Source organism: Arctopsyche grandis, chromosome 11, assembly GCF_051622035.1.
Source record: "Arctopsyche grandis isolate Sample6627 chromosome 11, ASM5162203v2, whole genome shotgun sequence".
Classification (NCBI taxonomy): domain Eukaryota; kingdom Metazoa; phylum Arthropoda; class Insecta; order Trichoptera; family Hydropsychidae; genus Arctopsyche; species Arctopsyche grandis.
The window spans coordinates 12,704,323-12,728,157 of NC_135365.1; the positions used below are offsets into that span (position 1 = coordinate 12,704,323).

A 23,835-nucleotide genomic window follows, 5' to 3' on the forward strand; every position below is an offset into this window, starting at 1 on the left:
TACTGGGAGGTCTGCAGCCCTGCAGCCCATATGGACGGTAAAAATAGCGTGCATTTGTACTATACTGGGAGGGCTGTATCCCCGCAGCCCATATAGACGAGCCGCCACTGGTCATCAGTAGACTTAGATTAGGGATCGGGTCACTATTTGCAATTGCCCTGATCTCTAGCCTAAATTTAATTATCAGTAAACTTAGACTAGCGATCGGGGTACTAAGGTTAATTTCTTAATATAAAACCATGTTTTATAAGCTTTTTTCTTTCTTACTTTGAACACCGATGTAATGGTCTATTTTTATTTGCAATTGCCCGGATGATTACTCTAGTCATGGTCCTTAGGGTTGTATGGAAAATGCTATGGCACAAGTTTTTTCAAATGTGATAATGAAAAAAGGACATTCGATTTCAGGAAAATTCAGCTCAAGAATACACTCCAGATTTAAGTTTAGAATTAATCTTTCTTTTTAAATAATTTAAAAGCACATACTAGAAAGTGAAAATTTGTTTATGAATAGATTTAAAGACAGATTTCCGGAATTTCAAAATTTTTAATACAGGGTTTCTAGAAAGTCGTGGAAATCGGATGACAGTACTGTGTATACGAAAATGTGCCATCATTAGACTACATAGTTGCAAACTTTGATGACATTGCATATTGCGACAAGCTATTTATTTATTTTTTTGAACAACGATAAATTGTTTTCTGTAGAACAGCGCAACATCTCGATGTTTACAATGAAACCGAAAAAATACATAATTGGATAACGACATTATTTGTCACACGAACAAAGACGAGTTAATTTGATCATAATCACCTGTTTCGCCGACTTGGTATCCAACACTTTCACCGGGTACTGCGGCTTGGGAAATTGGCTGGTTTGGAAGGTGTATTTTCCGGAATTTCCCAATTTGTAACCACCCATGTCAATATTGTAACCGGTGCTGTTAGTATAAGCTCGACTGGCAGAAACACTCCTTGGACTATTGTAATTGGGATAACTCGTCACCCTAGGCACAGCTGGACTTTTGCTCCTCAGAGTGGGATTGGGAACAATGGGATGCTGTTTGGCTGAATAAGTCAAAATCACTGTTTTGGTCTGCCTCGGTGCTGGATTTATGTTTGCCAAGCCGGTTGAACCTACTTGAGTGGGTATAAGTCCAACCGGTGAATTGTAGCCGGGCTTTTGAGATATTTTATCTGCTAAATCAAACATAGACGATATGAATATAATGAATTATGAAACCGTATATGAACGATGTTGGTATTTTTATAGTCACCATTGAAGTTGTTATTTTTGGTTTCTTGATTTGCTGTCAAAACTTGCTCGGCAGATATGTTGATGTCGGCTACTTTGGCAGTCTTTGGAATGGTCGATTGACGAAAACCAAACCTGAAACATTCAATTAAAATCTGTACAGCTGCTGTCAATCATAAAGATCGGTAAATATAATATCAAATTATAAAGTTGAATGTTGAGAGTCGCGCATCGCGCGCCTGAGCGCTTTGATACGTAACCAATGGTATGAGAGCGCTTTTTTATTTTATTTTTGTTTTTATATATTCCAAATGAAATTCGTATATAATACAAAAGTGGATCAATGCAAAATTGCTCTAATAAAGTTTTCTAATAAAAAAGAGGTCATTCTGTCTGCGCTGAATTGTCGTTGGAACTTGTCCAAAAATACATGTTATACAATGTACCATCGTATGAAACGCAATTTATTTTATTCCATACCATGAATAATTTTCGCATTGTGTCCTCCATAATATCATAACAAAAATTTAAAACTTACATAAAATACTCATCGTTACAGAAATTCTTTAAAATATATATAATACTAGGGTTTTATACCCGGCTTCGCTCGGTATTTGCAATATAAACCGCTTACACATGGCGAATCTAATTATTTGAATAGTTTTATTTTATTTAAATTTATTTGAATAATCATTGTTTTTTTTATTAAATTGAACGTCACGGACTCACCAAACAAACAAACATGTCTCTTTCAAAATTATATATTAGATAATGAAATATTTATTAATTGCATACATATTATGAAAATTGTATTACCTGTTTGTACGTAAAGGCTGTCCTGATGATTCTTTTCGTGGTCTTGCCAATGGTGTCGACCGCCCTGACAATATTGGACTCCCTGTATATAACTCTTCCGTAGATCCTGCAAGACAAATATTTTGATAGAATACATTACTATTACAATACAAATATATTAACCAGCAGCAAAGATCAATGGTTAGCGTGTAATGCTTTCAATTATGTGGTCAAGGCTTCAATCCCTCACTGCTGCTGGCCAGATCTTGGGTACGTGACTGCAAGGTCGATTGTTTCCTATCAAAGTTTGTCAATTTATCTGATTTCATTGAAACGGTTCTAAAAAATTAGCAACCCTGTCCATTTTCTGGCAAGGTTCTAGTTTAGAGCATCTGGAATTCATTGATTTATAAAAATGCTGCAAATTTGTTCACAGAGGTCTCGCATAATTTTGGAGATTTATAAAAAAAAAATGCAAAATTTGTCCTTAGATGTCTATGATACTCTGTCAAATTACTCTACAAATTGTTTATCAATGTTTGTAATTGGCCAGAAAGGCGCATAGGGGTTTTCTTGTTAAGCCTTCCTGGTATATATACATATTTATATGTATGCATGTATATAAAATAAAATAAAAATATATAATATATAATATAGTATGAAGCGAGTAATTTAAAAACCCATAGCCATTAAATAAATGAAAGTTTAACTAAAAATGCATATCTTTTTCATACATATACATAAGTAGCTGTCATACATACTTCATGCAAAAATAATTATACTTTGAATCAAATACCCAGACTAAAAAAAAATAAAATTTAAGATTTATTTTTCGAATTTTGTATATATACATACCTATTTATTTATTTATATACAAATACCTATGCATATGTAATACCTATAATACGTAATACCTATGCATATGTTCTTCTTCTATCATATTTATAAGCATGTATGTATGTATAAAATGTATTAAACGTATTTCCAAAAAAAGTCAAAAGAATGCAAAGAAAGAATGAATTTCCAAAGAATGCAAAGAAAGCAACAATATGTATGTACATAAGTATATTTATATTATTTTGAGCGATTTATGACGTCAAAAATTACTCCTATGAATTGAGCCTTTTAAACAAAACTCGTATAATTTAAAGCAAATGTATTGCATGTACGATGAGCGGATTATTTCCCACAAGCGGATTGCCCACACGAGTATTGCCTGTTGTATTACGTATATTGGTTTTATTTTTATTATCTTTTTTTTTCTATTAGTTTTGTGTGTGCGATATTTCTCGTGTGAATAATAATCATAGAAGTGCATGTATTTACGTACATACATACATGTCAACCCTTTTATAACGCGCTAGATTTTTTTCTTAGATTTAAACAGGAACAAGTTAAAAATGGTAAAGAAAGAATGAAACTGCAAAATATCATGATGTAGGATAAAACGCCCTATTACATTTTCACGTTTTTTATTCATTTTATTTTTTTTCCTTAAATTTCTTACGCCTTTTTACTAAACCGATACAACACGCAATGGAGGCGGGTGACTTTACATATTATAATAGAACAGATCTTGCGTTCAAAAGCCACTAGTTTTCTACCACAAGCTTCACAAGATCAACGCTTTCCAACATATATGTATATATAATCAAAATTATATTTCAAATTATATAATATGTATTACCAAATATATACAGAAGAACAGAAGAAGAAACAACATTAACAATATTATTTTTTTTTTTTGGGGTGAGATCTCACCTCCATTACCGTTCTTGTCGGCCATGTTGATCCCAGTGCTCGGTGCAACTGCATTGCTTCCCTTGGAACCATTTTTATTCTTCCTGAACCCGAAGGACATGGCGGCACCCTTACCAGACGGCGTACTTGACCGCTTGCGAGCTCCCTTCGAGTCTGATTGGCCCTGAAACAATAAAAAAAAAACAAATCAAATCAAAATCCAAGACTATGAATGTTTCTATGTAGTTCACATGGGAACACCTTTACAATTAACCGGTCGTGTATGAATGGCAGGTATTCCCGGATGACTAACCGCTACGCGTGCGCCGTGTTATCTTGCATCACAAACGTGTTTCCATTCAATAAACTACGTACAAAGTAGATATACAGACGAATTGCAGCTGAACATGTCTTCTCGTGGAATTCGTAGTGCAATTTCGTTTCCAATTTTTCACACACGACAAACCAACGACACACAATTTCCCATGCACGAATGCAATGGATACAGAGTCGATGAAATGTCTCGGAATAAGTACCATAAGAGAGTATGATCACGATGTATTATTAAAAATTTGAGCACAATTTGTTAAGCTTCATTAAAACATGCTTTAAATAACACTTATTATAGTGTGTATGGAAATACACCCATACCAAAATTCATCAATTTTGCTTATTATTACTTTCTTATGTCGGTCGTGCACGAATACAGTTCAATAATATTGCTTTTTTTTCTTTTCTGAGAATATATTGGAAATATATTTTCATTTTGACAACGTTGTTCTACATATGTAGTATGAATGTGAATACATATGTACATACACATACTAACCAAACTGGCTACTGGTTCTTAGAATGAAATTTTTGTCAGTTTTAATAATACTATTCAAGAATCTAAGACCGTTTTATAACCTCGAATATAATACGTGATTGTCAGTCAAATAAAAGAAATAATAATAAATAATTTAAAAAATATATCAAATGTAAAATAATATAAAGAAAATAAACTGCTTATTCATATGGAAAGAATACGTACATAAAGATATGTAAATAGCAATCAAAAAATATCATATGTACATTTGTACCGTACAGGCTATGTTTGCAAGTTTTGCTTTATAGAACTAACTCGTATAGGTAAATTTTTGACATTCACACATTCATAAATCTTTTTTATACAATATAGTATATTTAGACAGGTGTATATTTCTGTGGTTGCGTTAATGCTAACCTCCAAGGTTCAAGCCCTGTATTGACCTCAATTGAAGAGAATTTATTCGGAGTATTTCTACAGTGCTGCTGGTATCAGTCGATCGTTTCCTATCAAAGTTTGCCAATTTTTCCAACTATCCTACCTACTATTTGTCACCAATATTTGAATATTATATCAAATTTATCTAATGTATAATTTTGAAAGACACTTTGTATGTAAGGTTTGTTGGTAGCATCGAAAACAAATCAAAGTTTCTATGACAACGATATCGATATCGGTATATTATTTTTTTTCGATTCAAATAAATTTAATAAAAAACGAATGAATGTTTACTATTAGATTAGCCACGTTTAAGCTGTTTATATTACAAATACCGAGCTAAGCCGGGTAAAACCACTCGTGATCTATAAATTGATATATTATGTACATATATGTAAGTGTCGCTCAGGGAAAAATTCTGTAAAGGCATCATGATAAAATATAAATTTTATAAAAGCTAATTTATGAAACTTAATAGCAGCAATATTTATTGGAAATACTCAAAGCGGTTCATATGTGCTAGTTCCTTAAGGCATAGCTACGTTCAAGGTAAAAAGCCTGTAGGAAAATATGGAAATTCATATCATTATATATGTATTTATAAGGTCATGTTTTCAAGGGAATACGGTGGGCAAATAATAGTATTGATGAACAAACATTATATCAAATAAAATATTCTAGAACAACATATCGTTTGCAAATTGCACTTTACACGTGTGCAATTTTATATTACATATTCATCAATGGATGCAACGACCTGAAACATCAGCGTTTGTTCAACAACCGGCCTCTATGCAAATAATGCATAACTAGGTATGATGTAAATGAATTATGTGTACATTGTACAATGTACATACATACATACATATACAGGTTCCGATAATATCAAACTGATACATATTAAATTTTTAGAGCATACTCGATTTCGAACGGTGCTTCATCATGGGAAACGTACATACGTATGTATATTTTTGGAAAGGTTCGTTACATATCTTTGCCAAAATAAATAATTAGTTCTAAAGGTCCGTTTATATTACCCAGAACTGCGCATTAACAGCTCGGCACAGCACTGCACGGAAAAGACTACATATATTCATACTATACAGCACCACCCGTTTTCAGCACGGTCAAACTTATTTCGGATGAGTGCAAGGCAAAATCGGCTTACATATACATTACAGAGCGTGACGATACGGTACAATATTGCTTGCGTCGTATCGTCGAATCAATATTGTCACAATATGACATTTCCGAAAATATTCACATGCGCTTGAGCACTTACTACTATGACGTCACGTCGTGCGTGAATATTACCACAGTGGCTCAAAGAAAACCGGCTTTGCTTGATTTGTTACGGTGACATGTACTGCTGCACGATATGAATAGATTTTGTCGGCTACTGCTGTTACGTCTACGCCACGTACACATTACGTAACATTTGGTACTGCTGTTTACATACATGCAGTTGCCGGTCTGTGCTGTGCCAGTATGCATTGACCTTTAATGGCAAAAAATTATACAAAATAAACCCAAATTTACTAGAGCGAAAATAGCATATGGGTTAAGAAGTGATAGATACGGCGCAGTATTGCTTGCGTCGTATCGTCGAATCGATATTGTCACAATATGATGCTTCCGGAAATATTCATATGTCCGTGGCAACACTTTCGTTGGTACGGGTGCACTCGCCACCATGACGTCACCTCATGCTTGAATATTTCAAAAATGGTTAAAAAAAAATCTATACTCTTTGATACGTTTCAGTGACATGTACTACTGTATAATATGAATAGATCGTGTTGGTTGCTGCTTTTTTGAATACGCCACATGCACATTACGGAATATATGAATGTGTCCATATAGAATGTACTAAAGAATATTTTTCGTACTGTTGTTTACGTCTAGCTGCCGGCTTGAGCTGTGCTGGTATAAGCGAATATGGAAATTCAAACAAGACATGAGGCTTTTCTAGACTAAAATATAATTTCATTGTTTTAATGATACCAAACACTATATGTAGAAGACGATAGCATGTGAATATTTCAAACTTACATATGTATGTACATACATATATATTTCAGTCTCTAACCGAACATTCCAAAGTAAGTAAAATATTAAGCATACACGTATACAGTTGTTTTTTATTATCGCAATCAAAAATACACTCACGAGGAGAAAGTGTTACTTTGTATAGATATATTTCGTGCAATAAATCCATTAGCAGGCTTTTGTGTGAAGTTGTTATCCTAAATATTTTAATTATTTAAAATTTTGATTACTTTTAAAGAAACAATAGCCTTTGGCCACTTAGATTATAATAAAACATTTATTTATACCATGGTATATTCGGTGTTTGTTTATGGTGACCTCTGGTATTCCATCGATGACTCCTATAATCATTTTATCAATACATATAGCCAGCGTATTTTTTATATAGAACGGATATGTATTGTATGTACATATGTTGGCTATTTTCAAATAAAAGATGGCGCCACTGTAGATTGTTAAATTGCAAATAGCGAGACAATAAAGGCAAAGATTGTCCAAATTGATAAATTAAACGACGATGCGTTTAAATGGCCAATTTGCGTACCGTTAAACGAGATTTTTTTCGGTCAAGTCTTTCGCGGTACAAAACAACCGGTTTGATGATTGCGCAACGTAGTACCTGACCTCCGGTCCAGTCGCGTAATTGTGCGATTATCGCAGCATCCAGCACTATAGTTAAATCTCGCATAGTTCGTCGGTACCGGTTCGTTCCAAGTACCAGTGTATCTGAAGCTAGATCCCAAACCCGGAGGCTGCGATATCGAATCGAACGTAACGATACCCCTCGTATGAAATGATTGGAAAACGAGATGCAGTTGTCAATCGCAAAGGAAGATTCTATTCCATCCGATGTACATTGTACATATAGTTTGGATTTCCTACCCACACGTTACACACTTTTTTTTAATACTTTTGTTTTCTGATGCAATTCGTGTAGCTTTCCATGTAATCTTAGACATTGACGAATGGATATCCAATAATGAAAACAAGGAAAATCGTTTACGTGTGCATAAAGGTGGGTGTATGAGATGTGATTCTCATAGTTGATTGTTGAAAAATAAATATATAAATCGTAACGAACTTACATATATAAAATACCATCTATGTATGATAAATATCCACATAATATACATATGTGGGTCTACCTCACGGCACCGAAAGTGAAAAGGTCAAAAAAGCAAATATCGGAAGGCAAAGATCGAAAATCGAAAAATCTTAAGTCGAAAGATCAAAAAAAAGGGTGCATTGTAAACGGTACTATGTATATAATATATATATATATATATATATATATATATATCATCATCATCATCATTTACAGCCATTCGCCATCCACTGCTGGATGAAGGCCTCTCCAACACGCTTCCACTCGTCTCTGTTTTGCGCAACACTCATCCATCTCATTCCGCACATTTTCCTAATTTCGTTCACCCATCTTCCTTGCGGTCTTCCTTTTACTCTTTTGCCTTCTCTCGGGTACCATTCAAGCACTTCTTTTGTCCACCTTTCGTCCATCCTCCTAGCTACGTGACCCGCCCATTGCCATTTCAATCTCTTCACTCTATCCACTATGTCCACTACCCTTGTCATATTTCTCACCCACGTGTTCCGCTTCCTGTCTTTCCTTGTTATGCCAAGCATACAGCGTTCCATACTTCTTTGAGTGCATTGGATTTTATTTTGCATCTTGGCGTTCAGTGTCCAAGTTTCACATCCATACGTCATCACTGGCAAAACGCATTGATCAAAGATCCTTTTCTTCAGGCAGAGTGGCATTTTTGATTTAAAAACAGCATTCATCCGTCCAAATGCACTCCACCCCAATTTCATACGTCTCTTTATCTCTTCATTTTTACTACCAGACATGTCAATTATTTGACCTAAATATAAATAATTATTTACTACTTCTACTGGTTTATCATCTAAGGGGATGCTATCAGGCATGCAATAACTATTGAACATTAGTTTAGTCTTATCTACGTTAATTTTTAATCCTACTTTTCTACTTTCCCTGTCCAGCTGTGTTAGTCTGATAAGTAGGTCAGCTGAATCACGAGCTACTAAAACTATATCGTCTGCGAACCGAAGGTGACTCAAAAAGCGACCATTGATGCTTACTCCGGCTGTATCCCAATCCAATTTCCTGAAAACTCCCTCAAGCACCGCATTGAATAACTTGGGCGAGATTGTATCTCCTTGTCTTACTCCTTTTCCTATGCTAAATCTATCTGTACCTGAAAAAATTTTAACTGAAGCTGTGGCATTCTTATATATTGTAGCTAACAGTCCCACATAGGGTTCCGGCACTCCCTGTGTTTTTAGAGCGTTAAGTACTGCATTATGACTAACTGTATCGAAGGCTTTCTCATAATCGACGAAACCTAGGCACAGTGGCCGTTGATATTCGTTGGCGCGCTCGATTAGTTCGCCAACTACTTGGAGGTGGTCCATTGTGCTGAAATTTGCCCTAAACCCTGCCTGCTCTATAGGTTGGTTCTCGTCGAGGATATTCTTCAGCCTTTCTGTAATAACCTTCGTGAAGAGCTTGTAGACCGCTGAAAGTAGACTAATGGGTCGGTAGTTCTTGATATCGCTTTTGTCGCCTTTTTTGTGTATTAAAATGATAGTTGCGTTATTCCATCCTTCTGGTATAGCTTGGTTCTGGATGCATTTGCTGAAAAGCCTAGCTAAGATATTAATTAGGGGGGGGCCGCCACATTTTAGTAAGTCGATGGGAATATTATCTTCCCCTGGGGTTTTACCATTCTTTGCAGTTTTTAGCGCGGCCTCTACTTCGCTAGGCAATACTGCAGGAACCCTTTGGCCGTGTGTCGATTCCAGAGTGGGGAATTGACCGTTGTCGTTCTCGTATAGTTTTGCATAGAACGTGTAAACTCTGTCTATGATTTCTTCTCTATTCCTAATTATTACTCCGCTCTCTGATCTGATTGCGATCATTTGGTTTTTGCCTAAGAAAAGATCCTGTTTGCACTTTTTCAGGCTACGGTTATTCTTAATGGTATTTTCTATTAGCTTGCTGTTAAAATCCCTGACATCCCTGACTATTCTCTTCTTAATTTCCTTATTTACTAGATTGTATTCTTGCTTATTATTATCCCTATCTAAATTCCTTTTATGCTTAATTAGGTTTTTTGTTTCCGCTGAAATTTTGCTTAATTTAATCTGTTTCCTGAAACCACCTAATTTCTTACCTGTTGAGGTTAGAACCGAACTAATTACAGTGTTCAATTCCTCGATGTCTGCTTCTGGGTTTAATTTCCCGTATCGATTTCCAAGTTCGAGTTCGAATTCCTTTTTCCTAGACCTTAGTTGAGCGAAATCTGGAGAGTTACTGCATCCTTTTATTAATTTCCTACGTTCGCAATTTATATTAATGGCCATCTTGGCACGGACTAATCTGTGATCGCTGCCTATATCTACTTTACTTAAAACACTAACGTCTTTAACGGAGTGCAGGGCATTTGTTAGGATGAAATCGATCTCGTTTCTGTCTCCTTTAGGACTCTCCCAAGTCCACTTATTGTTGGTGTTTTTCCTGAAAAATGAATTAGTGATGAAGAGCCTGTTGTGTTCTGCGAATTCTATGAGGCGATCGCCTCTGTCGTTTCTTTGGCCGGTACCAAAATTGCCTACTGCTCTTTCTGTGTTTGCCTTTTGTCCTATTTTTGCGTTAAAGTCGCCCATGATTATTTTAAAGTGGTGGCGGCTATTATCGTATGCGCCCTGTAGTTTTTCGTAGAAGTCTTCTATTTCCTCGTCTGGGTGGCTAGATGTGGGGGCGTACACTTGGAAGATTTGACAAGTGTACCTGCTCGAGATTCTTAATACTACATAGCATATACGTTCCGATATGTCGTTTATTTCTATAATATTTCTTTCTATTCTCTTATTGATAAGAAACCCTACTCCTCCTATTCTACCATTTGGTAGCCCTCTCCAGTAGAGACAGTTACCACTTTTTAGGATTATTTGGTTTTCCTGTTTTCGTCTTACTTCGCTAAGTCCTACTAAATCCCATTTGATACTTTCTAGTTCATTCTCTAATGCAAGCACACTTCCTTCACTCGATAACGTTCTTACATTGTACGTGGCTAAATACAGGTTTCTATTAGCTAAGCTATCATCCATCGTCACTCTTACCTTGTTGGAGGTTTGGATATTATTTTTCTCGCATTTATCCAAGATGTGTTGAGAAAAAGGCGGTACTTGAGAGAGATTTCCATTCAAGGAGTGAGTTCTTACCGCCATAAACTCTTCTCTGTGGTCAGCTTTGACATATAGTCATCCTAGGTATCACTTGGATCACTTATGAGTTATTACATGCCATTTAACAGGGTTACTTTGTAAGTGAAAGTAGTTAGTTATGATAATAATAGATTAGCAATTGTTATACTACTTTTTTACAGATCTTTATCGTGAGACGCCTCTTTGGAGACAACGGATTTATATATGTGAGTGCGGTTTGCAATTTAATATTTTAATAATAACTTTAGTAAAGTATATAAAATTACACGAATTACTTTAATATAATTTAAATATGAAAAAGAACTGATAGACAGTTGGGAAACACCGTTTCTGTTTGCTATTATTCTATTAAGTAAAGTTCGTTAAAGATTTTTGGCTGGAAGCAATTATGTGGAAGATTTATTGCTTCTGTGGGACCGACTTGGCTGGCGAAGGACCCTTTTTTTGTATTCAGGTAGGGAGATGTATCTCGTTTGACACCGATTTGACACAAAAATTAGCACAAAATTTTTCGAAATAACTGATATAAAACCGCTTTTTACGACCGATTTGCTGTTTATTTTTACACTTAGATTATACTAGGATGCAATTAGTAAAATAAGTGATTAGATGGTTAAGTTAAATTTCGTGCAATAGCCGGGTTTAAGCGAGTAATAGCGGGAGGAACGCAGAAGCACGTCCTCCTCATATATATATATATATATATATATATATATATATATATATATATATATATATATATATATATATATATATATATATATATCGGAAGGCAAAGATCGAAAATCGAAAAATCTTAAGTCGAAAGATCAAAAAAAAGGGTGCATTGTAAACGGTACTATGTATATAATATATATATATATATATATATATATATATATATATATATATATATATATATATATATATATATATATATATATATATATATATCAGTGGCATGCGGTGAAATTATAGCTACAGGGCTGTACACCTCCCAGTATAGTAATAAGCCCACTTTAGAGGTCAAGAAGTCTACCAATAAAGCCCTCTACAAGAGGCCACTACCCCCCCCCCCCCCCAACAAATACAGTCTGAGAGACCCTTTCGTCAGAGAACGACACGGTTGTCTGTCAATAGCACTAGAACAACCACACATCACTGTTCTATTAAAAAAAGAAAAACTGTAGTATAGTATGGGTCTACCTCACGAGACCGAAAGTGAAAAGCCCGAAAAAGCAAATATCGGAAGGCAAAGATCGAAAATCGAAAGATCGAAGATCGAAGTCGAAAGATAAAAAAAAGAGGGTGCATGGTAAACGGTACTATGTATATATAATATATATCAGTGGCATGCGGTGAAATTATCTCTCTTTATGTCATACAGCCTTGTTTAATGTGCGCGCGCAGGATACGGGAGGAAAAGCCTGTTCCTCTTGTTCCTGTTGTATCCTGCTCGCGTAAATTAAGTGAGGATGTACGAGGAGGGGAGAGAGAAATTTACCACACGCCACTGATATACATATATACTAACCGTTTTTCATATGTATGCATGGTAAGCGAACATTTTCGACTTTTTTACGGTCACCCAATATATGTATGTATTCCTCAAACAACACTGACATACGTGTAAACATATGTGTTATAAATTAAGTATAATAAAATAATATGTCTAAACAAATATGATAAAATTGACATGGTTAGATATTACAAATAGTCTTAAATTAAGCACTTTAAAATTTGTATATTTATTTTATTTTATTTTTATTTATTTTACATATATACCAGGAAGGCCTTACAGGAAAATCCCAATATAAGTTATAAGGGTTTATAAGGTATAAATATAAGTTAGATAAAGGTATAAATATAAGGGTTATAAGGTATAAATATAAGTTAGATAAGGGTCTATTACCTAAATATTTCAATAATTACATAGGAATAGAGATATGCATAATTATGAAACTAGAAATGGGAATAATTTAATTATAGGCAGAGTTAAGAAAGCAAAAGCTGCAGGAAGTGTTTTCCACAGAGGTGTTCAAATTTATAATGCCCTTCCTGCGGGCATTACAGGTGCTAATAACATTGGTGCTTTCTTGAACGGTACCTTTGTGGAAGATGATGTAGTTTAATCAATGCAATGTTTGGCATTATATAATATTATGTTATGCTATTAATTATAGTTTTGTAAATTTTGTTATATTATAGTTATAAATTTAGTTGTTACTTTTGTTGTTTGTTACATATTCATTAGCAATTTGCTACTAAATAAATAAATAAACATGTATACATGTATGTATATCTAAATAGCAGCTCCTTATGTAGCCATAAAAAACCACTTCAGATTCAGCATATAATCTAGAAAATCGGAAAATACTACATGAAAAAACTTAATTTCCATTTATAAGATACCCAGCGCTAGTGATTATTGAGATATGAAGCGTCTCATTTCCAAAATTGATGAAAAAAATTGCTCTTTGTGTATTTGATGGAAAGGTTCATCTACATACGTAGATTTTTTTATTATCATATTTGAATATTACCGTTTTGGCCATTGAAACAATAGAGTTTCCAAATTAATCTCGATAACATATATGTATGTAGGTATGTAGGTTTGTTAAAATAACACTAAATTCAAATTGATCTTTTGAAAAAAATAGTTTTAGATCTATTCTTAAAAGTCAGCTTTGGAAACATCGATAGGCAGTGATTCAAAGTTTTTCCTCAAATTTTCCAAATAAAAACAAGAAACACCCATTCACCATCCATTGCTGGATGAAGGCCTCTTCAGCAGACTTCTATTTGTCTCTGTTTTGCGCAAGTCTCATGCATCTCATCCCGCACATTTTTCTAATTTCGTCTACCCATCTTCCTTGCGGCCTTCTTTTCACCTTTTACATTCTCTCGGGTACCATTCTAGCACTTCTTTTGTCGTACTTTCGTTCATTCTTCTAGCTACGTGACACGATCATTGCCATTTTAATCTTTTCACTTGCTCCGCTATATCCACTACCCTTGCATACTTCTCACCCACGTATTCCGTTTCCTATCTTTCGTTAAATAAAATTTAACCCATTGACTCTTTAATGGCTAACAATTCACAATCAACCTTTTAATTAAAACTAAAAGCTATTAAAACGTGATCAGGGGTCGTTACCGAGAATACAAATCAGTCAAAATCTCGAGGTCGAATTTCCTCACGATCACAAAATGTATATATTTACACTTTGTATGTTCAGATATATAAAAAAAAGAAAAAAAAAAAAAAAACGGAAAGCACGAAATTTTCCTATACACAAAATTTGAATTATGTCTTATGATTTGCATTGCAATGATTTGAATTGATATCTTAGGAAGTAGAATCTGAATTGAAGAAGTAGGATTTGAATTGATGTCTTAGAAGAAAAATCTGAATAATTTGAATTGATGACTAAATAAATAAACTTAAATAGCTGAAAATTTTGATTCTAATTGATTAAAAGGTGTAGATTTGTTTAAAGATTTTCATATACATATATATTTATGTACACACATTCAATTTAACACCTATACATAATTTATTTTTTGGTACGAAAGCATGATACGAATCATTGTAGTAAAAAAATAATTTGCGCAATATGATTGCGAAAGTAAAACCAGCGAGGTCACACCGTATTGTTTAGCAACGTGAACTTTTCAAAAATTGATTTATCGATTGTAAATGTATCAACCAGTCTGAAAGGAGCATTATGTGATGGAAACTACGTTGCAAGAAGACATATTAGGTATCGATTCGCACATCTTTTATGGCGGAGACCAACCAGTAGTACCGGCTCGAAACCGCAAATATGCCCAGCAAGGTGCAAACCGCAAATACGTGATGAATCCGTCAACGTATAAGATGACAAGACAGCTGATTGAAAATGGTTATGAAAGGTGGAAATTGTACTTGGGTCACTACGACAAAATACCAATTCATACTATCCAGCACTGCAAGGTAACAGTCCAGCACAGCAGTGCACGGAAAATACTACTTCTATTCATACTATAGAGCAGCGCACGTTTTGGCTTGTTTTGGCCGAGTGCAAGCCAAAATCAACCCACATATACATTACAGAGCGCGATGATACGGCGCAATATTGCTTGCGTCGTATCGTTGAGTAAATATAAATTTCCGAAAATACTCATATGCGCTTGCACACTTTCGACAGCACGCATGCACTTGCTACTATTACGTCACGTCTTGCGTTAATATGTCCACAGGGGACAAAGAAAACCAGCTTTGCTTAATACGTTACGGTTACATGTACTTCTGCATACTTTTATTTTTATTTTACACATATATAATATATGTATGTATACCAGGAAGGTCTAACAGGTAAACCTAATGCGCTTTCTTGGCCAGAAACATTGTAAATTTTTGAAATAAGTACATATTATTAGCATTATATGAAGTAAAAACATATCAATTAGCATTCAGCAAAATTATAGATTGCTGAAAACTCGAGATTTGCGAGAAAATAGGTAAGGTTACCAATTTGTTGGAACCATTTCAATGAAAATCACATAAATTGGCAAACTCGACCTGGAGCGCAAATCTAAGGTCTGGCCAGCAGAAACCAGTGGGATTTTAACGCGTGACCACTTTGTTCAAAGCATTATATGCCAACCACTAGTCTATGTTTCTGGTATATGAATAGATTTTGTCAGCTACTGCTGTTACGTCTACGCCACGTGCTGTGCCGTGCTGTGCTGTTACGTCTACAAGTCTGTGCTGTGCCAGTATGAATAAACCTTTAATAGCAAAAAAGTATACAAAACAAACATCAATTTACTCGAGCGAAAATAGCATATGGGTCAAGGAAAAGTGATAGTACCTTTGGGTTGGGTATAAGCAGTTCTTATATAATCATAAAAAGCTTCGGGCAGAATATGAAAAGCTAATTGTACAATTCCATTTAAATTTGAGAAGGGTTCTGTTTCGCCTAAATATAGACGCTTATTAAATTATTCGATGGTTTAAATTGTACAAAAGAGAAGAAAGCGAATGGCATCCGAAGAACGCAGATGCTGCCCCGCAGATAGTCACAATGGCCGAGAAAATTAAATATAGGTGCGTACACAATAAGCCAGCATTTATTGTATGTAAAAAAGGCATATAATATAATCTATGCAACGGTGATGGAGTGAATGAGAAAAGATGTAGCGGCGATAAGAAAACCGAACGAAAAAGGAACGTGAATAATAGATGCGTATCATGAGAAACCATTACTACGTACTACTGCACGCTACGTTCTATTCATGAAATTATTTATTTATTGCTCGAAATTTATTTCGACGTGTTGGAACAATTAAACAATTGTCTTTGAATCTATCGCATTTTTAAGAAAGCAGTCCTAAAAAAGAAAATTGTACAGCTTGTAAGGGTATAACAAATGTGCATTTGATATTTCGGTGAAATTCGTGTAACGATTTTGCCTTTTGTTTGGATACTAATAATAATAGCAACTCACAAATTCAATTTTGCTCAATTTGTAATTTTATATATATATGTACATAATATATTTTTAAAAAATAAGTAGAAGATAAGAATCCACCTCTTCTCGTTCAACTCTAGCACCGATAATACTATGTATCTGACCTCGACCACCCGCTCCTATCACATTTCTACTGTCCCACCGAATAAAGGTTCGTTTATATCAAGGGTTTCCAACCGGTCGATCTCGGAGCAACATTTGGTCGATCCTCAGCTACTGTTGTGAATTTTTATGATTATGAAATACTAATGATTTCCATATTTTAAAATAGAATTTAAAAAATAATTAATTCTATTAGATGTAAAGCGCTTAAGAGAAGAAAATTTAAAATTCTTTTGAAAGAAGTTGAGCCACACAAGAAGTTAAGAAAACTTTTAATTGAAAGAAAGCATCACAGTGAGAGAATAAAATTTGCAAAAACAAAAAAGTCGATCGCAGGAAAATTTAGATGAAAAGTAGCCCCCAGCGTCAAAAGGGTTGGGTGGGTAACCTTGGTTTATATTATCCAGTACTGTACATACGTCAACAGCTCGGCAATATACTGCACTTAAAAGACAATTATTTATATTCATAAAATACGGCATTGCCTCTTTTCAGCGGTAATTTAATTATTACGCACATTGCGATAGCCCAAAAGACAATTTTTGCCATGAAAATCGCGCACATGGAATATTTAGCACTCGAGTTCTCGTTAGTATAATGGATTTTTCGATGCCAGATGCCCCGTTATAGAGATTTTAGTGACTTTTGGGTGAGCGGTTTGTGCGCAACAATCACCGAACCATTTTCAGCACGTTTATACTTGTTTTAGACGAGTGCAAATCAAAATTGGCTATCATATATGTACATTAAAGAGCGCTAATATACGGTGCAATATTGCTAGCGTCATATTGTCACAATATGAGGTTTCTGAAAATATTCATATGCGCCTGCGCACTTTCGTTAGTACGGGTGCACTCGCCACTATGACGTCATGTGAATATTTCCATAACCGGATTCTGATTGATACGTTTCGGTGACATGTACTTCTGTAATATGAATAGATCGTGGCGATTACTTCTGTTTCGGTACGCCACGTACATATTATGGAAAATATGAATGTGTCCATATAGAATACACTAAAGAATATTTTCGTACTACTGTTTGCGTGCAGTTGAGTTGTACTGGTATAAACGAACCTTAAAACAACTTTTGTAATGTACATATGCATCACAACAACTGTTTTACTCTAACCCAACACATCGAACGCATCGATGTGTATTTAATTTTTGTCATTTAAACGCAATATTCGTAGTTAATTTATAATTTATTTACAATCCTGTGTAAAATGGATACATTTTTAAATCATACAAAAGCCTTTTTGTTCATAATACTGCTATTCAACCTTAATAACGTGAAAAGCCAAACTGATGGTATGACATTTATTGGATTAGCAATGGAAGGTTTTAATCCATGTCCTGATTCTTTTATATTTATGGAAAGGGAGATCGGTCGTCGGCCATCAAAAGAAAATTATTGGAAGGGCACTTTTTATTTGAAAGAATATAAAAACCTTTCAGAGGCAAGGATCGAATTAAGATTGGACAGCCCAGCAGTAATAACCATAGTAAGTTATTATACATTACATTAATATCCTTGGATCTTCCATTGTTATAAATATGCATCCCTCAATATGTAAAAACAAACATTTCAGGATCCAAAAATTGCCCGAGTAAGTTCAGAGGGGACACTTTTTAAAGTATCATGTACTAGTAGTACAAATAATATAGATTTCAATGTGCAAGGAGAACAGGGGCAACCTTATCCAAATATTGTAAACGTTACGCTAAATGAAAAACCAGTATGCGAAAACCCAATAAAAGTATGTATTTGTGTTGGATACAATTCATAAGACACATTTTCGAAACCTATGTATGTACATACAAATAAATAATATATTTTTATTTAAATATTTCAGGTAAAACCGACTATTTTAGGTGCGAAACCAATTGCAGGGGGGGAGGAATAGTGCTTATAATACGATCAGATAAAAAAAATGTCATTTTTTGCGTGGTACAGTCTTAACAGATGTTAAGACTGTACCACGCAAGAATCACCATCCTCTGCTGGAGAGGCCTTCATCCAATCACCATCCTCTGCTGGATGAAGGCCTCTCCAATGAGGTTCCATTCATATCTGTTTGGCTATCATCCATCTCAATCTACATGTTTTTATTTTTATTTCTTCCACCCATTTTCCTTGCCGACTTTTATTATCTCGGGTACCACTCCAGCACTTATTTTTTCGTCCAATCTTTTGGCTACGTGACCCATCTATTGTCATTTCAATCTCTTCACTCTTTCCACTATATCGACTACATTATAGAATAGATAAAAAAAACAGCGAATAAATCCGTTTAGTTTGAGAGAACATCAAAGATCAAACAGTTTTATTCGAATATTTAAAATCAGTTTTTACGTTTTATTCTTTTAATATATCATAGTAAAAAAATAAGATAAGAACATAATTATTATTATTATTGTAAGATAATTATGATTCAAATAAAATGTATGCAAGGCAAAGTTGGTCTACATGTGTATATGTATAATCCTGAAACTCTTAAATTTTGAGCATTAACTGCTGATGTTGATAGCATTTATTCCCATTATTTTTCTTTGTAGGTTTTATATTATATATTTAACATTTGACACCAATTTCAAGAGTGTGAGCAATGAAGAAGGACTAATGGTAGACAAGGAAACCATAAATAAATACACATATCTCTTGCACACGTGTAAGAATAGGAAATAGCATACACAAATTTGTATTTGCTATTTTCTCAAGAATAAATGGACTCAACGTACGTCAAAAAGATTCACAAAGTTGTAATGATTAAAAAAATAGTCTTGTAATTTAAATCATTTTTGATGAAATGCGTTCAAATAATAATATTAGAATTGACTCTCTACTGCAGCAAGCAAAGCTGTAGCAAGTGTCACGCATTTCATAAGAATCGACAGCAAACAAAAATGGACAGTTCTGAAAATACCTGTGGTTTTGTATCATGTTTCACTTTCGTTTAATGGCGACGAAGGCCGCAACAGTTACAACCACATCTTCATCTGACAAGATGTACCGAATATGACACACGTTTATGTATGTATGTATGTGTACATGAAATTAACATGTTTCGTGTGGGACGAAGATGGCTTAATCATATTATCTGCGATCTTCGTTTTAAATGATGAAATGATCCAGTTTTGAGAATCGTGAGAATATATTGATAGGTACATACATACATATATACATACATAAATATTTTAGACAAAACGAAGTTCTAGTTCCAAAGATCGAGCAAATTTATGAATATTTTTTATACAATTTAACAAAAAAAAATAGTAATAGTAGATACATATGTACATAAGTAGGCAACAGTAATAGTATGTAAAAAATGAGTAGTGTAAATGTTATAATTGTTTAACTCTTTAGCCTGTGAGTTGTGAAGGGGCGATAGAAAGACCTATTGATAGTGAGCTATCATCGCTTTGATTTGACAAAAGATTTCAATGTAAATTTTAATGAGTTCGTTCATGATCAAACTCCTAACCTGGCTTACCTGAATGTTAGCTAACCCCCGTATGGGAGAGTGAAGCTTATAATATAAAAGGAACATTTTGAATCAAGATGTTACGAGGAAAAATACACAATTTAAACTTTTTCCATACCATTCATTAAGTCAGAAAGAGACAGTTAGATAATAAAATTTTCCGAATTTTTTAATATAAAATCAGTTAGAAACAAGCCTCCTCGTTTGGAACATCTCTACCACCATTTTATCAGCCCCTTGACTGTCGTAATAACCGAGCTCGACTAAAACAACATTATCAACGATATAATATTGTACATTTTAGACAGTTAATTATGTAAACCACTACAACAATTCAGTTTAATTATTATTATAATAGACGTAAAATTTCGACTCAAAGGCTTCACACATTATATACACCTGGACTTGTTGCGAAAACCACATGACTTATGGATCAAAAGTTGACACAGATTTCCTCTGTATATACTGGACCTAATTCGCATTACGGACACGTATTCATGACATGTTTTTAACCCTATTTACACGTGTGTTTTCATAGTAAAACACGCTCGAACTCCCTTCATAGTTTGCGCCACGTAAAGGTCAATCAATATGCAACTCGCATATAATGTCGATTCACGGCAACCCGTCACGAATGGCAAAAATCGATATTACTTTTTACACTACATTAGTATATGTACATACAAACAGCAACTTATTTTTCATATATCCATTCGACAGGTATATACCTTCATGCTACAAACTCAATATAAAACTTCAATTAGTGCAAATTGGCTTGAAATCGTAAACGCTCTACGATAGTATAGAGGAATTGACGAATGCGGCGCATTCTCTTTACAGACACGAAACACGCAAAAGCATTTTGCCGTTAAAACCTTCCGCACTGCAATCGATATTTTGGCCAAAGAGCCACCCCTGGCAACCGTCTCGCCCTTGGCAATCCCTGGTGAACCAGCCGGGGCCAAGCCCGCCAATTGTTGCCCTAGAGACGCATCGAAAAGGTTAACGACTGCGTAAAAGCACGAGTTCCAGGGAACGCGAAAAAAACGCAAGCATCTCGTATGCAAGCACACGTAAACGTAAATAATGAAAGAAAATTGTACACGTACGTGGAAAATATAATGAAAATTTAACTCCAACTGATATCCATCTCCCAAGGGTAGCGCCAGATGGTACAAACGGTTACGTTGCAATTTTCCGGAGAGCTTTTCCGAAAAGTATTACAGCATCATAATCGATACGGCACACTACGCCGTTCGCCAACGAGAGTATTTGATGTTTAACAAACCGGAAGTTGCATCGTAATGCAGCTGGTCTGAGATGAAATTACACCGAAGACATCCTCGTCATCGTCTACTGTCTAGCCTGGTTGGTAATTTGGTAAAATTACCTCCATTCTGTCGGAAGAGGCAGTAAATTGAAAATGAGCCCGAAGCGAATTGGAAACAATATAGACTACATTATAGTATAGAATAGGTATAACTTTTTTCTACATAGACATACATACATATAAGGGATTGAAACAGCTTGAACCTATGATATTACATATATTGAGTACTCTGGATAGGGTACGAATAAACGTTCGTTTATACCAGCACAGCTCAAACCGGCAACTGTACGTAAACAATAGTACGAAAAATATTCTTTAGTACATTCCATATTGACACATCTAGATGTTCCGTATTATGTACCCAAACAGCAGCAACCGACACCATATATTCATGTTCTATGTACATATTCACTATGTATTAATGACGTGTGCGTAAAGGTTCGTTTATAACGGTTCAGCTCAAGCCGGCAAACTACACGTGAACTGCAGTACGAAAAATTTCGTAATGTGTATGTGATGAATCCGAAACAGCAGTAACTGACACGATCTATTCATATTCAGCAGTATGACTCAGTGGTTGCTTTTATGTTAAGCACTGAGAGATTATTGGGTTCGATCCCGGGCTATTATTTAATACTACTGGTTAGACTTGGATATTTGTGACTCCAAGTCGATCGTTTCTAATCAGAGATCAGAGCCAATTTTATCTGATCACTGTTGAAACGGTTCCTAAAAATTGGCAAAAAATACATCCTACCATCTGTCACAATTTTTTTGTATTTAATGTATGTATGTATGTACAATTTGTAAAAAAATATGTACAAGTCTAAATCCATAGAAATCTCAATGGATTAATTAATTAATTAATTGTTAATGTCGTGTTCTTCAGCTTCTCGAAATACAGTGATTTATGTAATAAAAATGCTGAATTGTTTGTAATTAATTGTCTAGGAAGGCGCATTGGGGTCTTCCTGTCAAGCTTTCCTGGTATATGTATATCTATGTAAAATAAAATAAAATATTATACAGCATCACATATCACCGAAACGCATCAAGAGGAGCCAGTTTTCTTTAGCCATTGTGGAAATATTAAAGCTTGACGTGACGTCATAGTGGCGAGTGCACCCGTCTAACGTAAGTATTGCCATATGCATATGAATATTTTCGGAGACGTCATATTATAACAATATACAAGCAATATTGCGCCGTATATTCGCAGTCTGTAATGTACATATGTATGTATATGCAAGCGGGCGGTGCTGTATAGTATGAATACAAATAGTATTTTCCGTGCAGTTTTGTATCGAACTATTGACGTGCATTGTCGAATATGTGATAGACACAAGAAGCCCCTTAGATTGAAACAAATGGCATGACTCTTTTTTGGGATTACCAAGAACTTGTTATTGTGAAAAATGATAATGCATATGTATGTAATTCTTTGAACGCACCTTTATTACTAAAAATAATATTTATTATAGCGATGTATGTATGTATGTATGTATATACATACATACATATGTATACTTGATAATAAAATATAATTTCGTATCATATTACATAAATGTTCAATATATACATTACATTTTCCCTGTGTTATATTATACGCTTGGAGCCATATCTAATATTATAGTAGATCACTAGAATTTTGATAAAGCGTTAGAGCACCTCCTCATCTGTAGTCTGGTTTTATTACATTCCACGTCAAGATAAATATCAAAGCCTTACATCGATACAATGTATACATATATGTATGTATGTAGGTATACTCGTAATATTGAAATATGTACGTATCAGGTTTCAAAATATTATGATACACGTACATATATGTTACAGTTGAAGTGTACCTTCCAGTTGTAACATAATTTGACTAGTTGTGTATTTTCAGTCGTATTATGCATATGTTGACTGGTTGGAATATATTCCGTCGAATTACATTTCAATTAATCAAAATATATTAAAACTGAAAATATACTTCAACTATAAGTTGGTACCAGGTTAAATGTAGACGTTAGGTTATTCGACTAGTAAATTTAGTTGGAAAGTCACATTTTTATTTTGAACACATTCTTA

At 34.5% G+C, this 23,835-nt stretch overlaps 2 protein-coding genes across 10 annotated transcripts in view; one reads left to right on the forward strand and one right to left on the reverse strand.

The window, feature by feature from the left end:
* The window catches only part of LOC143918981 (uncharacterized), a 100,894-nt gene that overhangs the window by 43,783 nt on the left and 33,276 nt on the right, over positions 1 to 23,835 (reverse strand). For 4 of the 9 annotated variants that reach the window (XM_077441120.1, XM_077441125.1, XM_077441122.1 and 1 more), the window contains exons 3-6: positions 3,812 to 3,974; positions 2,072 to 2,177; positions 1,278 to 1,390; positions 815 to 1,200 (exon numbers count right to left, since the gene is read on the reverse strand). In XM_077441120.1, coding sequence (XP_077297246.1) covers positions 815 to 1,200; positions 1,278 to 1,390; positions 2,072 to 2,177; positions 3,812 to 3,974 — 768 coding nt within the window. The remainder of the gene's footprint in view (positions 1 to 814; positions 1,201 to 1,277; positions 1,391 to 2,071; positions 2,178 to 3,811; positions 3,975 to 23,835) is intronic. The other 5 variants (XM_077441124.1, XM_077441126.1, XM_077441121.1 and 2 more) reach the window with 3 other exon arrangements.
* LOC143918941 (uncharacterized) lies at positions 18,055 to 19,429 on the forward strand. Its single transcript, XM_077441069.1, has 3 exons — positions 18,055 to 18,452; positions 18,540 to 18,707; positions 18,804 to 19,429. The coding sequence occupies exons 1-3, from the start codon at positions 18,174 to 18,176 to the stop codon at positions 18,852 to 18,854; spliced, it is 498 nt and encodes a 165-aa protein (XP_077297195.1). The 5' UTR covers positions 18,055 to 18,173; the 3' UTR covers positions 18,855 to 19,429.